The 17,376-nt window shown below is 36.2% G+C and overlaps 1 protein-coding gene across 8 annotated transcripts in view; it reads left to right on the top strand.

Annotated features, from left to right (window-relative positions):
- SCAF11 (SR-related CTD associated factor 11) overlaps positions 1–17,220 on the top strand; it is a 67,376-nt gene extending 50,156 nt beyond the window's left edge. For 7 of the 8 annotated variants that reach the window (XM_023643429.2, XM_023643430.2, XM_070270161.1 and 4 more), the window contains 9 exons: positions 4,361–4,419; positions 4,585–4,694; positions 5,575–5,676; positions 7,438–7,544; positions 8,188–10,899; positions 12,165–12,508; positions 13,444–13,662; positions 14,019–14,138; positions 14,409–17,220. In XM_023643429.2, the coding sequence (XP_023499197.1) occupies positions 4,361–4,419; positions 4,585–4,694; positions 5,575–5,676; positions 7,438–7,544; positions 8,188–10,899; positions 12,165–12,508; positions 13,444–13,662; positions 14,019–14,138; positions 14,409–14,555 (3,920 nt within the window). In that variant the 3' untranslated portion in view covers positions 14,556–17,220. The remainder of the gene's footprint in view (positions 1–4,360; positions 4,420–4,584; positions 4,695–5,574; positions 5,677–7,437; positions 7,545–8,187; positions 10,900–12,164; positions 12,509–13,443; positions 13,663–14,018; positions 14,139–14,408) is intronic. The other variant, XM_023643431.2, reaches the window with a different exon arrangement.
- Positions 17,221–17,376: the final 156 nt, after the last annotated feature.

Below are 17,376 nucleotides of genomic sequence, written 5' to 3'. Positions count from 1 at the left end.
TATAAGGCCTTTGTATGGTGACAGATGGTAACTAGACTTACTGTGATCATTTTGTAGTGTATGTAAATATTGAATCACCTGATGTACCTGAAACTGTTTTGTATGTCAACTATACTTCAATTTAAAAAAAAAGAATCAAATGAGTTCCCGTACCGTAGAACCTTAGACAGTCTTGGATCTGGATGCTTCTGTTATCTCTGAAAGCGGGCATACAGGGTGGTGCCAAAAAACAGAAGCGGGTAAAATCTTTTTAAAGGGTAGTTTATCTTGCAGATTCCTGGCTGGACAGGGTAGGGGAAGGAGCTACCCAGGCAAAGATTGGAAGCTTACTCTCTAGAGTGAGTGCTTGAATCAGATTAAACTCTAGCACAAATGAGGGTAGAGGAAACAACAGAGTAAAGAGAGGGAAATTAAGTCAAATGTTGAGGCCGCTAGTTCTCTACTTGTCATTTCCCAAAGCACTGGCAGTCTTGCTTGTTCCAAAGATGGGACATAGGAGGCATCTTCTGGGATACTTCCTTGCCTAAGAGAAAAGACTTTGGAGATATTGATGTTTGGGAGTCTCTGAATGAAATAGATCTCTGCTTGATCACGCTACTGTGAAACCCATTAGTTGAAAGGCTCTGACCACCACTCATCCATACCATTTTCAATCAGTATTTTAGTGTCCCACAAACAATCAAGCATCACCAGATATTTGGAGGAAACCTTCAATTTAAATCAAAGCAGAGACAAAAGGAATCTGATAGAACAAACCCTGTGCTAGGAAACAAGGAACAACTTAAAAATTAATGTCCTCAAAAATAAGAGAAGGGATATTTCATCAATGAAACAAGAAAAGACTACAAAAAGAAAACTTTTGGAAATTAAAAATATTATAGCAGAAATTTAAAAAATTCAACAGGAATAGAAGGTAAGCTGAGAAATCTCAAAGTGGGATGAAAAGTCAAAGAGATGATAGGGTATTAGTCCATGAGGTTCATTACTGAATAATAAAATTTCAGAAGGGAAAAATTTTCTACAAGGCAGAAAGTTATCAAGAAAAGTACTACAAAGGAGAATTACCCAGACTAGTAGAGTGTGAGTATCCAGGTAAAGAATAACCTAATACCTGGTAAAAGAGGAAAGATCTACACTAAGTGCTTCATAAAATTCTAAAACTCTGCAGATAACAAGATCCTAAGAGCATATAGACAAAACAGGCCATGTATGAAAGAGTGTTATCAACAACAAAAGATATAGCAATAGAGCACACCTTGAAAAATCTAGGGTAAATAATTACTAACCTAGAAAATTCTTCATGCCAAACTATCAATCAAGTGTTAGGACAGAATAAAGATATTCTCAGGGCCGGCCCTGTGGCTGAGCGGTTAAGTTCACACGCTCCACTTCGTGTTTCACCAGGCCTAGGGTTTCACCAGTTCGAATCCTGGGCGTGGACATGGCACCGCTCATCAAACCATGGTGAGGTGGCATCCCACATGCCACAACTAGAAGCACCCACAACTAAAAATGACAACTATGTACCAGGGGGCTTTGGGGAGAAAAAGGAAAAAATAAAATCTTAAAAAAAAAAAGATAAACACATTAAAGCTCAAAAATTCATTCTCACACATCCTTTCTCAAAATTCTACTGGAGGATGTGTATCCTTTAGTAAATGAGAAAGTAAATGAAAGAACAACGCGAGATTCAGAAAATGAATTACAACCCAGGAAAAAGACAATGGGGATTATCAAGATGATAGAGGACAGTCCCAGGATAACAGTTGAATAGCAGCTTTTAGAGAGTTACCATTTTAGATTGGAGTAGAGCAAAGGAAGAGTATTTCCAAGACAGTGGGCAACAAACTTGATGGATGAGTTGATGTGTTTGAGTATACTGAGATTTATACTTGTGTTGTAGAATTAGCTAAATTAATGATAGATAATATAGGGGAAAAAAGGGAAAGAGAGAACAAAGCAGTTATTAACCCTAAGAAAAGCAAGAAGATGTACAAGAAAAGTAATCATAATTCAGTACATGGTTCGGCTGTGAATAATGTTTAATAATTATAATATAATATTGCTTATATCAAACATTGATATATCACAAAGAACATTAGGGTGGAGGTAGCAAAGAAAATAAAAAGGGCAGTGATATAAGAGAAACGGTCTTCTATAGTAAAAAAAAAAAATCATTAGAAAATATCTGAAACCGAAAAAATCAAGGTAGAGTAGTATAAGCATGTTGTTTTAGAAATAAAGAGGTAAATATTAGAAGAAACAGCTAAAGGGCTTGATGAGTGCTTTTGGTGAGCTGAAGTCGAGTGGGGATTTCTGTAGTTTTTCTTTATAAGCCTAGAAGTGCTGTTTGATTTCTTAAAGTATGTACATGCATTATTTTGATAAGAGTTAAATGAAAAGGTGTATCACTCCTGTCCAAAGGCAGATAGATAAGTAGAGTAGATTTGTGAAATGGTCTCCAGGAAACCACAATTTAGACAAATGCACCAGTGTTGATTGCTTTTTTTTTTTTTTTAAGATTTTATTTATTTATTTATTTTTTCCTTTTTCTCCCCAAAGCCCCCTAGTACATAGTTGTATATTCTTCGTTGTGGGTCCTTCTAGTTGTGGCATGTGGGACGCTGCCTCAGCGTGGTTTGATGAGCAGTGCCATGTCCGCGCCCAGGATTCGAACCAACGAAACACTGGGCCGCCTGCAGCGGAGCACGCGAACTTAACCACTCGGCCACGGGGCCAGCCCCCAGTGTTAATTGCTTTCTGAGATTGTTATTGGAGCTGCTCAGTAATTACCTGAGAATTACCCAGAAATATGTGAAAAAGCTTTTGTACTAGATTTTCACACTTAACATTGCCCAGAAAACTAACAGTTCTTCCCATGGAGAGCATTTTGGGTAGTGGCGGCTTCCTGAGATAGGCTTCTGAGTGAAGGAATGCTCTGCGCACAGTATATGCTCATTAAGTATTGAGTGAATGAAAACGACTCAGCACCCTTAGGTATACAAGACACTGTAGCTACAACACTGCAATTCTATGTCTAGCTGAAGGAAATAGTTATTTCTAAGAATGTGGCTGGGTACTTGTCACACATTTTTATTCCTGGCTTCTTTAAACAATTTTAAAAATTGGTATCATCTCTAAAGTATATGTCAACGGGTAAGAAAATAAGTTCCTAGAACTCAGCCGGCACCCCTCTCCCCAACACTGAAATTACATTTGTTACTACAGTTCTGGGTGGGACATGTGTGAAGGATGGATAATAGCAAGAGACCAAACAGCTGTTGTATAGTGACTTAAAAGGAAATTAGTATGCTATTAGGTAGAAAGTAGGCTGTTACCAACTGGACTGACAGAAGAAACCCTAAATACATATGGTCTTGCAACAACAGGAAACAGGCCTCCGAGTTAGGGTGATTTATTTTGAACAAAATCAGTAGGCCCCTTGTGAGGCAAGCAAGACAGAAGGTTCAAAGAGCAGTTGTCATTTGCACCATAGACTTTTTCCAGATTTCTGAGGAGAGAGCAATGGCAGTACCAGCGGCAGTTTATTGCAGACAACAAATCTATTGATGGGTAGAGATGACTAATAATGTGGGCTTGATGGTAAAGAAAAACTAAGAGCAGCAATCTGTAAAGATCCACAAGTTTTGTGGTTAACAGAAACCATCCTTTATCTTCTTTAACCTGGAAGTCCATATCCATAGAAATACATTTCCAGATGGGACAGGTAAAACCAAAGAACAAGTCGTAAGCAGTGCAGCCAAAAACATTGCTATAACAGAAAGCTCTTTTAATGAACTCTTCTGCTTCTGCAAATTCTAATCATAAAGTTGGAGGAGGAGCGATGTTACTTACTTGAAGTCGGTACTACTGGTTAAGTGGTAGTTTATGATTGACAAGGGCTCAGGGCCTCAGTTCCCCGGTTAGCTCCTACTTGAGGTGGGTTAACAGTGTGTGTTTTTCAGGTCATAGCTTGAAAGGACATATTAAGTACATTATTGATATTAAGTAATTTGACTTCTTATATATACTTTTTGTTACAAGGTAGTTTAAGTTTGCATAAGATGCCAGAAAGTGTTGGCTAGAATTTTAGTAGCCATGCTCTGAGCATAGCAGTTTTACATGCTTCACTGGCTTTCTCCTTTGTGGCCACTTATATTTTCCTTGTATCTGTAGCCTAAGAAGATAAGATAAAATTAGGATTTGTAAAAATTATGTAAATGAAAGTACTGTTATTTTAAATGCAACTTTTCTACATATTTTAACTTTCTCTTGTCAGTATGCCATAATCAGTCCTGGATTACAACCTTTTGAAATAAAAATTAAGACAAGGTAACCAAGTATTTTTGTCTTTGTACAGAAAACGCTAAATACAGTGAAATGGGAGGAAAGAAAAATGCAACAATAAAGATGCATAAGGTTTGTTGAAATAAAGAAAAGTCTTTTTCTTAGATAATAACACTTTATGATTGTTTATTACATAACTATTGCCTCAGGTATGTCACAATATTTAAATATAACTATTCCCTCCCTATTCTGGAGGTTTTTTTGTTTGCTATTCCGCTAACCTCTTTACTTCTCTAGCCTCGAAGATCAAACACGTGTACCAGTCAGTGCTTCAGGAATGTCTTCTCCAACATGTTTCCTTCTAGTAGTCACCCTGGAGAGTCTTCTTTCACCTGTAGAGCTTACTGGTTAGTATTTTCTACTTTTAATTTATGCTTTTCATACTTCATTTTTAATTATATTTAACTTTTGATGGAAGTTTAAACTCTGGCTCAACAAACACTGTGAAAGTCTACCTTGTTTTTGTGAAAGTAAAAGAGAAAACCTATTATTCTATGACCCTGTCTGTTATGCAGTGACTGCCTGTGCTAGTGGGCTTTGCTTTCATTAGTAATAAATTACATTGTTCCACAGAGTAGATCCAGACATCTTTGAATCTAGTGACTGGCATGTAGATACTAAGTAGACATTTGTGGAATTTGAAGATCAAGTTGGAGTTTTAAAATCACATAAGAATTGGTTTAATGAACAAGACAGATTAGATTTTATGACTTAATTTTAGGGCTTGGCAGGGTACCAAAGGAAACAATTACATCTAAGCAGCCTTTTGAAAAGCTGAACTACACCCGTTTTTGGTTACAGTAACCATACTTTCCTTTATTTTCTTCTTTTGTCTTACGCTTTGTTTCAGATGGGGAACTTGTGCCTACAGTTTCTGTGAGAACTGCTCGCTGCAGCTTTGGTTTATGGGATAGAAATAATGTTGCTTTTTTCTCTCAGTAATAAGGATATTAGTCTGGATTGAGTTTTTAGAAATTCTGTCACTTAAGGTAGAAATTCAAGCATTACTTTTATGAATCAGATAAATTTTGATTTGTAATATAAAAATTTTACTTTAGGAATGAGTTCATTTTGAAAGTGTTTAAATAGAAAAGGGTTCTTATTTTTTTAATGTGATTTATAGCACTAGGTACTAAAACTTCTGCTATTTATGGTATAACCAACCCAATTGTTACTCCAAACTTAAGTTTTTGGAATTCTGATGAAGGTCCAAAATTTATCTTTTAGTACAGAATTTATAGAAGTCAATGAAATCAGTGCATTGATTAGGCAGAAGAGACAGGAACTGGAGTTGTCATGGTTTCCTGATACATTACCTGGAATTGGAAGGTAAAAAAAATTGTTTACTTAAAATGTTTACATGTTAACATGAGCACAAGCTGTCATTAATACTTAACTACAGAGGGATCTTATTCAGTAGTTATGTTTCTAAGAAAGTTTTGTGTAAATTAAATTTTGGTTTTTCAAAGGCCTAACGAAGATTGCTATTTAAGGAACCCCTTGACAAAGAATCCTTTATTTTTCTTTTTAATAAATGCAGATATTTGATTCATTTAAAAGGGAGAGTACCTAAATGATGAGATTTATTGTTATTAATAGCATTCAGATTTGTCATCCTTTCTCTACTCTTTCCCCCATTCCAGTCTTACCTGTGTGCTGATACCTGAAGCATTGCTTTTATCATGACATTTCCCCTTTCCAGAATGTTATTCTAAATAACTATTTGATCAAGTCCCTACTCTGCCCTGGCATTCATGACTTTCTATAATCTTGCCCTTTCTTTCTTAGTTTAAATCCCGAAGCTACCAGCACATTGCTAGGTCCATGATATATACTTAAATCAAGCTCCATGTAAAGATCAAGGTCCTTGCCTGAGTTTTATATTCATTCCTATAACACATTGTAACTATTTTTTATACCACTGTAATATAGTTCTACATAGGGCCTTCACCCTCTAGGAGAGACAATGGAACATAAATAGAAGTAAAATTAGAAAGTCCAAATGTGTATAATACGAAACCTTTTCTTAGAGTTGTATGTTTTTGTGTATGTACAAGTGGTACATTGTTTTTCAAACTTCTCTCCTCCTCCTCCAGAATTTCACATTATACTGGATAAAATAGTCTTGTTAGGAGACCTGAACCGAATAAATAGGATCAGAGAAAGACAAAGCAGAGCGTGGATTGGGTTTGGATGCAGAAACTTTCAGGTCTTAGCAGGTCCACAGGGACACTGGCAGCTTTGAAGAGCCATCATCTTTAGATTGAGGAATTTTAGAATATAATATAGCAATAGAAATCAGTTCTATTTTTTCTTTTTAAAAATGTATTTATTTTGATATTTTTGGCCTTGATGTGTGCTATAAAACAAAGAAATCTAACAAAAAATGTGATACCAGCTATGATATGCTTCAAAGTTCACGTGCTATAAGTTCTCTTTCCACTTTTTGTTAAGTTTTTATTTATTCGTGGACTGATTTACCTTTGACCTTGCTAATTTCCTTAAAACCCTGATTTGATTAACTTCACCAAATTATCTCTTTACTTTCCTGGAAAGAGAGGAGGTGCAAGGGGCATGAAGGCATTTTCTGGGGTGGTAGAAATGTTCTATTTCTTGATTGGGGTAGTGGTTACACAGATATACATTGGTCAAAAGTCATCAAACCATACGCTTATGCAAGTAAAATCTTTGCATTTTATTTGTACATTTTATATATCTGTGTGTTTTGTTATCCAAGTTGAAATTTTTTAGAATAGTGGAAAAAAAGAAAAACTAAAAAAATTCTTGATAAAGTATTATATTAAATTGTTTAAAAGAGAAACTACTATTAATTATTAAGTTGCCTGTCCTCTCCCTTTGCCATTTATCGGAAAAACATGCTTTTTAAGGTTTTTTCTTTGCAGCCAATTGGTAGCCATCTTTGAACAGTGAGTAACCTTGAATTTACATTTTTAGCTATTTGGGCAAAAAATAGTTTAAGCATGTTGTATTTTAATGTTACCAACTGATTTGGAAAATTAGTAATTTTAAATTGCTGGTTTAAATTTTTAAACTATTTGAACAAATGTCTTTTTTGTTTTGAATTTTCAGAATTGGTTTTATACCCTGGAATATTGAAACAGAAGTCCTTCCTCTCGTCTCTTCTCTGTTGCCAAGAACTATTTTTCCAACAAGTACCATATCTTTAGAAAATTTTGGTAAAGTTTGTGAAATATTTTTCTAGTTTTTTAAAAATTATCAGCTTCTTTCAATCTCATAAGTGGTGTTGATGACTTAGAAGAACTGTAAAATAAGGTACAGATAGTAAGTCCTAGGTATTTCTGTAAATATTTGGACAGTGACTTGACTTTAAAATTGTTCCAACTAGAAAATCCCTTTTACTTGAAGAAATTACAAGTCTTCGAGGAACTGATTAGAAGTCTCCCTCCTATTTAGGGCTTCAGTGCTCAAACCATAGATCTTTTGAAGTAACATCTCCTGTTTACTGTGAATAATAGTTTGAGTCTTTATCTGTTTGTGGATAACTTGTTTTCTCTTACTTTTTGCCTAGTAATACCAATTCATAAAGCAAATGGCAGTTATCAGACCAAACATATTTTCTTTTGTTTTTTTCCCTGTAAAATTGACCACATGGATTCAAATCTTGTGATAACTCATTTCAGTAGCATAGAAGCTGATAAATTCCACAAATACATTTATTCATAATTTAATTCATAAATATATTTTGTTTCACTCTGTTGTAGATGTCTATTTTATGCTAAAATAAGCTGAAGCCAAACTATTATCATTTATTGAAATGTATACTTACTTTTTACTTTTTAAAAAAATATATATTACTAGGTACTTCTTGCAAGGGATATGCATTGGCACATACTCAAGAAGGAGAAGAGAAGAAGCAAACCTCTGGTACATCAAACACCAGAGGATCAAGACGAAAACCTGCAGCAACAACTCCCACAAGGAGATCTACACGTAACACGAGAGCCGAAACAGTCAGTCAGTCCCAGAGATCCCCAGTATCAAATAATTCTGGGTGTGATGCCCCAGATAACAATAATCCATCTCTAAGTGTTTCCTCTTCAGCTGAATCAGAAAAGCAAACAAGACAGGCTCCAAAACGGAAGCCTGTAAGAAGAGGAAGAAAACCACCTTTACTGAAAAAGAAACTTCGGAGTTCTGTGCCTGCCCCTGAAAAATCATCTTCCAGTGAATCAGTAGATGAAGAAACAGCAGAATCTGACACACCACCTGTGTTAGAGAAAGAGCACCAATCAGATATAGAAAGTAGTAACACTTGTACTGTGCAGATAGATGTAGACAACGAGTCTGCTAATGGCTTGAAAAGTTGTAGTGAGCAAATAGAAGAAGGTGAGGAACGTCCGGAGAACCATGATACAGAGGAAGGAGTGAAAGCTTCATACTCTGAGGCTTGTGCCCAAGATCCTCCTGTGCTAGTTGGAGAGGAGGAGGAAATTCAAAAAGTTGAAAATACAAGTATAGAGGCTAACGTTTTGTGTTTAGAAAGTGAGATTTCTAGAAATATTTCTGAAAAGGGAGATGATCCATTGGAAAATCAAGACCAAATGTCTAGACCTTCAGAATCAGAGGTGAAAGCAGATATATGTACAGATCATCCTCCAGAGAATTTTCTTACATGTTCAGCATCTGAAATTGAAGTACACCAACCTGTACCAAGCCTAGGTGAGTTGCCTGAGAATGCAGAGTCTGTGGTTAATGAAGAACAAGTTATAGAGAGTCCTGCAGTAGAAAATATTGATCATAAAGATGCTGTAGCAAAAACAGAGCAGCTTATAGACAGCCCCAAATTAGAATCTTCTGAGGGTGAAATTATACAAACAGTGGACAAAAAATCTATTGAGAGCTTAGAGGTTCAGTTGCTTGGGCATGTTGAAACTGAAGATGCAGAAATAGTTGCAATACATGATACTTCAGGGGATGAAAATTTCAATAGCATTCAAGACTCTGAAAATAATTTATTGAAAAATAATCTTAACGCCAAATTAGACAAATCTTTGGAAGAAAAGACTGAATCTCTGGTTGAACATCCCAGATCTACACAATTGCCTAATACACACATTCAACAAGGTGAGAAGCGTTTTAGTGAGGACAATAATGAAATGATACCTATGGAATGTGATTCATTTTGCAGTGACCAGAATGAATCTGAAATTGAACCGTCTGTAAATGCTGATGCTAAACAATTGAATGAAAATTCTGTAGAGAACAGTTCTCAAAATAATTTGCCATCTTCTGATCCCACAAATGAAAAGGTTGAAACTGTATCTCAGCCATCTGAAAGCCCAATAGATATGATAGATAAAGCCAAAAAGCCTCGTACTCGAAGATCCAGATTTCATTCCCCATCTACAACTTGGTCTCCCAACAAAGACACTGCACAAGAAAAGAGGCGGTCTCAGTCTCCATCTCCCAAAAGAGAAACTGGAAAAGAAAGCAGGAAGTCTCGATCACCATCTCCCAAGAAAGAATCTGCAAGAGGATGGAGAAAATCTCGTTCTCAGTCCCCAAGAAAGGATATCACTAGAGAAAGGAGGCGATCTCAGTCTCGATCTCCAAAAAGAGAGAGCACTAGGGAAGGCAAAAGATCTGAGTCACTCTCCCCAAAAAGAGACACTTCTGGAGAGAACAGAAGATCTCAGTCTAGAGTGAAAGATCCCTCCCCTAGAGAAAAATCCAGGTCCCGGAGTAGAGAAAGAGAAAGTGACAGAGATGGGCCCAGGAGAGATCGAGACAGAGAAAGGAGAGCCAGAAGGTGGTCTAGGTCCAGATCTCGGTCCAGGTCACCATCAAGATCTAGAACAAAAAGCAAAAGTTCATCATTTGGTAGAAATGACAGAGACAGTTACTCTCCTCGGTGGAAGGAAAGATGGGCAAATGATGGTTGGAGATGTCCACGAGGAAATGATCGTTACAGAAAGAATGACCCTGAGAAACAGAATGAAAACACAAGAAAAGAAAAAAATGACATCAGTCCAGATGCTGATGATCCAAATTCTGCTGACAAACATAGAAATGACTGTCCCAATTGGGTAACAGAAAAAATAAATTCTGGACCTGATCCAAGGACCAGAAATCCAGAAAAGTTAAAAGATTCTCATTGGGAAGAAAATAGAAATGAAGATTCAGGGAATTCTTGGAATAAAAACTTTGGTTCGGGTTGGCTGTCTAACCGTGGTAGAGGTAACCGTGGCAGAGGCACTTACAGAGGCGGTTTTGCCTATACAGATCAAAATGAAAATCGGTGGCAAAACCGAAAACCCCTCTCAGGGAATTCGAATAGTTCAGGGAGTGAGTCTTTCAAGTTTGTGGAACAGCAGCCCTATAAACGGAAGAGTGAGCAAGAGTTCTCATTTGATACCCCGGCAGACAGATCCGGCTGGACATCTGCGTCTAGTTGGGCTGTGAGAAAGACTCTACCAGCAGATGTACAAAACTATTACTCACGACGAGGGAGGAGCTCCTCAGGTGCACAGTCGGGATGGATGAGACAAGAAGAGGAAACAGCTGAACAGGGTAACATGCTCTGTTTCTTTTTTAACACTCTTATTTGAAGAAAGAGATGACAAATTTAATACCTTATTTGTATGAATTGAAATGATTCCTATTTATAGTTTAATAATGTTAAATTGAATCCTAGTTGTTTACAAGTCACTTTGCTTTATATAAATATATATACACATCACTATTTATTTTCTTTTTTTCACTCAACCCTTTCCCTAAACCTTGCCAAAGACTTAAATGTTTTATATACAGTTTGCTACAGTAGAAGAATTTGGGATGTTCCTATGCAGGATTTAATGTCTTTTTCATTTGTTTCAGATAAGTGCACTTAAATTGTTTTCATCATTGTTCTCATATAAACAAGTCAGTCTTCTAATAAAGATTTATCTTTCTTCGGCTTTTCTTTTTTTCAGATTTTTTCTTTATTTTTCCTTTCTCTCCCCAAAGCCCCCCGGTACATAGTTGTATGTTTTGAGTTGTGGGTCCTCCTAGTTGTGGCATGTGGGATGCTGCCTCAGCATGGTTTGATAAGTGGTGCCATGTCCAAACCCAGGATCTGAACCGGTGAAACCCTGGGCCGCTAAAGCTGAGCGCACGAACGTAACCTCTTGGCCACGGGGCCGGCCCCTCTTTGGCTTTTCTTGTTAAGAACATTGCAAGAAAAAAGTTGTTGACAATAAGGAAAAATTGATTAACCTTACTTGTAATGTAGTAATCTCATTAAATTTTATATGATTATTTCTTTAGTCAGTAAGTTTCTTGAACTACTAATTCTTTGCTAATGTTGACGGATGTTATCTGAACTTATTTTTAAAAATAAGTTTAGTTGAGGGACAGGCCTGGTGGCTTGGCGGTTAAGTTGGTGCACTCTGCTTTGGCAGCCCAGGGTTTGCTGGTTTGGATCCCTGGTGCAGACCTACACACAACTTATCGAGCCATGCTGTGGTAGGCATCCCATATATAAAGTAGAGGAAGATGGGTACAGATGTTAGTACAGGGCCAGTCTTGCTCAGCAAAAAGAGGAGGATTGGCAGCAGATGTTAGCTCAGAGCTAATCTTCCTCAAAAAAAAAAAAAAGTTGAATGTTTTCTTTTAGTTAGAAAATCAGCCCACATTATTTAGAAATGACAGGATTAAACTACATAGTTGGAGATGGGTTTAGGTGTTTTGAGTCTATTAATTGCTATTGAATTTTACTTTAACCAGTGGTTCTTTCCTTCTCTCTCTAAAGGAATTTGTAACATGATTTTTTTCACAAGCCTTTTTTCTTTTGATAGATTCTAACCTTAAAGACCAAACCAACCAACAAGCTGATGGTTCTCAGCTACCTATAAATATGATGCAACCACAAATGAATGTAATGCAACAACAAATGAATGCACAACACCAGCCTCTGAATATCTTCCCATATCCAGTGGGTGTTCATGCTCCTTTGATGAACATCCAGCGTAATCCATTTAACATTCATCCTCAGCTACCCTTGCATCTGCACACGGGAGTGCCTCTCATGCAGGTAGCTGCTCCTCCCAGTGTAACTCAGGGACTGCCACCACCGCCACCCCCTCCTCCGCCATCCCAAGTCAACTACATCGTTTCACAGCCAGATGGAAAGCAATTGCAGGTATGTTTTTAGCAACTCAAGTTTAATCAACATAGCCATTGTAGACATTTAGCTATTAGGGACAGGTGTTCAAGAAAGGGCTTCCTGGCAGCCAGAAACAGTTGCTCATTTGATCAGGTTTATGGTGAACCTTCAGAACCCCTCTTTCACTGTCCTTCCCAAGACCCCCCCACCCCCAAACAAGAAAATGAATGCTTATTATCAAATCTAAGCCACACTTATGCTGTCACTGATATCCAGACAAGTTTTCTTGTCAGATTAAGAAGACCAAGTTATGAGCCAAACTAGAATCAAGTGGTGGGCGCTTTAAAATTTGTCCCTAATTTATTGGACTTTTTAGGTGGTGGGAACTTGTGATGAAGCTTGTATTTTCTTGTTCAGACAAACACCAGATAAAACTGAGCCATGTAGAAAATTTAAATAATTTGTAAACATTGTGTTGCTTATAGTTTATGTGTACATTTCAGAAATTCTAGAATCTTGACAGCAAAATATAATTGGAAGAGCAGGGGAATGGGATTCCAGAATTTGAGGTCTTTTATCTTTTTTCTGCTGTCAACCCACTGCAAGCTATTTGATTTCATTGCCTCATTTTCTCCCATCTTTAACATGGGGGCGCTTTAGTTAATTTTCATTAGATAGTATTTTTTAAATGCTATTCTTCTCTTTCTTGTTGTTTTTAGTGTTGCTGTCAGAACATTACAGTACACATATACAATTTGAGTCATCTTGATGTATTTAAATAGGGCTCTGTTTAAAAATGTTACCCATTTTTCTTCAGAGTCTTTTAGATATAAACTGAACTAAAATAGGCATTTCTCTTAAGCCTTAAGGTTGAATTCCTTTGAATTTTTTTAATGTTATTTCTAATAGTGACTAAAAGACTACTGTTGAATACAAATAATTCATTAACTGATGATAACTCTTTAAAACAGGGTATTCCTAGTGCTTCTCATGTAAGTAGTAACATGAGTACACCAGTCTTGCCTGCTCCAGCAGCAGCCCCAGGAAACACGGGAACAGTTCAGGGACCAAGTTCTGGTAATACTTCGTCATCAAGTCACAGCAAAGCCTCTAATGCTGCTGTAAAATTGGCAGAAAGCAAAGTAAGTGTTACAGTGGAAGCCAGCGCAGATAGCTCGAAGACAGACAAGGCAAGTTCAAGGTTGAGAGCAACCTACATATTCTGTATATGATAAAGATGAAAAAATAACAGCTTTCTATTGTATAAGTGGTGAAGGGAATTTATTGTTGATAGTCTTAAATTCCAATATTATTTGAAGAGTTCTGTCTAGATATGTTGATGCCCAGTGAGTAACTGGTGATATTTCATAATTATTTTTATAAATGTGTGTATTAGTAAATAAGTATTTTGTACATATGACACTAATATTTGAAGAGTTTCTTTCAATAATGTAAATGCACAGTCTATTTAATTCCATATTTTTAAATAAATTTTTTGAAAGTATGTGATTGGGCAAATGATAATTATACATTTTCCTCTTATCAGAAATTACAAATTCAAGAAAAAGCAGCACAGGAGGTAAAATTGGCCATTAAGCCATTTTACCAAAACAAAGATATCACCAAGGAAGAATATAAAGAGATTGTACGGAAAGCAGTAGATAAAGTAAGTTATAGCTTTAGTGGAGTTATATACATGTTGTTTTGAACCATCTCTATTTTAACAAAGAAATGCTTAGGTCTAACTAAAATAGTAACAAAAGCTAGCTTCTACTAATTCGTGTCTGGTTTTTTACCTTTTCAATAAGTTCATATGAGAGATGAAATGTAGAAATGTCTGGTTATCTCTTTGGGGTTATTTGTTTTTCACAAAGCTTTTCCATTTTGCTTTAATCTCTTTAGATATGAAAAAATATTTCCCCTCCTTTTTTCATAGGTTTGTCATAGTAAGAGTGGAGAAGTAAATTCTACTAAAGTGGCAAATCTGGTTAAAGCCTATGTAGACAAGTACAAGTATTCACGGAAGGGGAGCCAAAAGAAAACTGTGGAAGAACCTGTGTCTACTGAAAAAAACATAGGCTGAGATGGGGCGCACTATAAAGGACACTATCAAGATAACTGCAAAGTGCAATTTCAACATGTACCTTTGGCTGAAAATCATACATAACTGTGATTGAAATTTGGTTTTGATAAAATTATTTTTTTTAATGTAGGATATAATGTTTTGTTCTAAATAAATATAGTTCTGCACTGCAACTTCAATATCCTTTCCTCCCCTCCAAACAAAAGCAAATCCAAGAGAAAGTGAAGGGGTTAAAGGATGTGCGTTTTTCCTACGACTGTTGCAGTGCGGATCCTGGAGATGTACAGCTTTTTGGCGTGAACAATGAAGTGCATCAATTAGAAACTTCTAAGTGCACTGGTTTGCAAGAGAGATATATGTATAATACATTTATTCTGTCCGCTAAAAATAAAGTATGATCTTTATGATTTTTCCCTCTAATTATAGAAAGTCGAATAATGTATTACCATGAAAAATATTTCTAATAACAGATCATACCAGTTGCAGGGTTCCTAATGTGTATTTTTAAAGCACACATCTGAATAAATTGTTTAGATAGAAAAACAGATTATCACGAGTAAAAGTCAGTGTTCAGAACTTTGAACACTGTTCACCTATTGTATCACCAAATAAAGGTTATGCTGCTTGTGTTTCTTTTGTGCCTTTTTTCCCCCACTTGAGCTGAAGCAGTTTGATTTGCTGGATTTACACTTTGGCAGTCTGAACTCTTTGTTGAGTTTAGAAGACCAGTTTGGAAAACATGTTCACTTTGTAAGAATTATATTCTTTCATAATATCTCTTCTCTGTCAGAGGTGTTAAATTTATTTGTGCCAGCTGGAGAGTGGCTGTTAAGTGGTGGCCCTCCCTTCCTTGGACCTGAGGTAGAATTATGAGACTCATTCAGTGGCTTTCGGGTCGTGGCTCATCTCTCTGATCACTAATGAAATTCTTTTTACTCTTGTGAAATCTCCAAATGCTTTACAATGAGGGTTGTTAATTTGGTGACCATATCATGGCCGTTAACCATGTTGCAAAATTGTAGACATTGAAACCTGTGTTTTGGAAAGGGAGAAGATTAAATAATGGAGTTTTGGTTAGGCTTTCAGGGACTAGGGATTTGATTGTTTTTTTAAAATACTAGAATATGTTGATTTTTGTAAAAGGTAAGTTAAAAATGTCATAGTGCCATTTTTGTAATTGGCATCTTGGAAGAAAAATGGATTATCTCCATGATAAACTGTTTGATTCCAGTAACAGTTTTCAATAAATACCAAATAACTGGAAAGCTGTTCAGATAAGATGTTAATGGCCCTCTGCCTCGGTGAGACAGACTGCCCCTTCTACTGGCTCAGCTAGCGAGAGCAACACTCTCCAGGACTGTGTGTTTCTGAAGCGGAGACTGTCTGTTTCTCAACTGTATGTGCATGATACTTTCCTGGTGCTAGCTTTGATAGGCAAAATATTTTGAAATGTTGGCCCCAATAATGATTGTGCTAGTTCATAATCTTTATTAGATTATGAGTATAATCCCAAAAAGTGTTAGAAATATTTCCAAGCAGTTTTTGATCTTTATTCTGCATTTCTGGGCATTTGTAATATGGTATTCTACTGATTTATATATATTTTTAATTAAAGTTTGTGTTTAGATTATGATGGAGAAACAAGTTTGGAAGTATATTTCTTCTAATAAATATTAAGACAGTGTTTTAAATATGAACGCACACCTCCTCATTTGTTTCAGTTTTGAACTCTAGACAATTATGTGAACTTTAAATCTATTTTGAGTTAAAGCTGGTTACCACTTTGAAATTTTGTAGCAAATTAATTGCCTAAACTGATTAATCACACAATGCATACTTCTCCTACATTTTCTTTCAGTGATGTTTGGGAGTTGGGTGACATTTTGAAATTTGCTCTTTACCATTTAGTTTTTGCAAAGATGTCTAAAAGGTTTGGAGAAACAGCTAGGCGGTGGTCACGAGGTGAAGTCTCAGCTCGTCGGGAGCAGCGCCCTGAATCAGCTCCACCTTTCTTGAAGACAGCAAGTGTGTGTGTTGCATATCTGCTTGGGGTGCTGGTCAGACTGCATTTCAAATAGCTAATGAAGAATGTTGCTCGATTAGAATTCAAACTTTTAAAACTTTGAAATATTTAAGAATGTATTAGAAAGTGCATGCTTTATGTTTTAAAAAATTACATTGTTTTAACATTCCCCCTTTATGCTTTTTTCAGAAATTTACGTTGATTTTGCATGTGCACAAACTTAATCAGAAACATTTTGTGGGGTTACAGATTTTTCTTGTTATTTATGAAGATTCAGTATTAACTTGACCTTTGAAACCTTGGCCCCTTTAACTTACTAGTCACGTTGACCAATGTTTTTAGGCTATAGTGATGCCTAGAATTTTGAGACTAAAAATAGTTACTTATTATTTTAACATTCCAAAAGTTTTGTAATTTTTTCTGGTAATTACCACATTTTCTCCATTATCTTCCTTTAAATGGCCCCAGTGTGTACTGCTCGGATGTTCCATCCAACAGATGTAGCCTCAGAATCCCAGGGTTGCCCCATGATCTGTGAGACCTTGTCTGTAGTCTGAGGATGGAGTGCTGTCTACTGAAACGATACTCTTAAACAGATACGTAGTATGTAATATTTTCTAATAAATTCTTTTGATAAACAAAGTAGTGTCTTTAATGTTTTATTAGGATTCCTGGGGAATGGTGACTTTCAACTCATTATGACTCTTTCCAAACTTGTATTGAAGTATTTCTTGGATTTGTACCAAAGTAACTAGCAGCATAGTTACATTAATGTCCAAGTTGTAAAAACAAGCCTAG

The sequence above is a fragment of the Equus caballus genome, chromosome 6 (assembly GCF_041296265.1).
Source record: "Equus caballus isolate H_3958 breed thoroughbred chromosome 6, TB-T2T, whole genome shotgun sequence".
Lineage (NCBI taxonomy): Eukaryota > Metazoa > Chordata > Mammalia > Perissodactyla > Equidae > Equus > Equus caballus.
The sequence above is the reverse complement of the archived record's forward strand: the minus strand, read 5'-3'. Positions and strand labels throughout refer to the sequence as shown.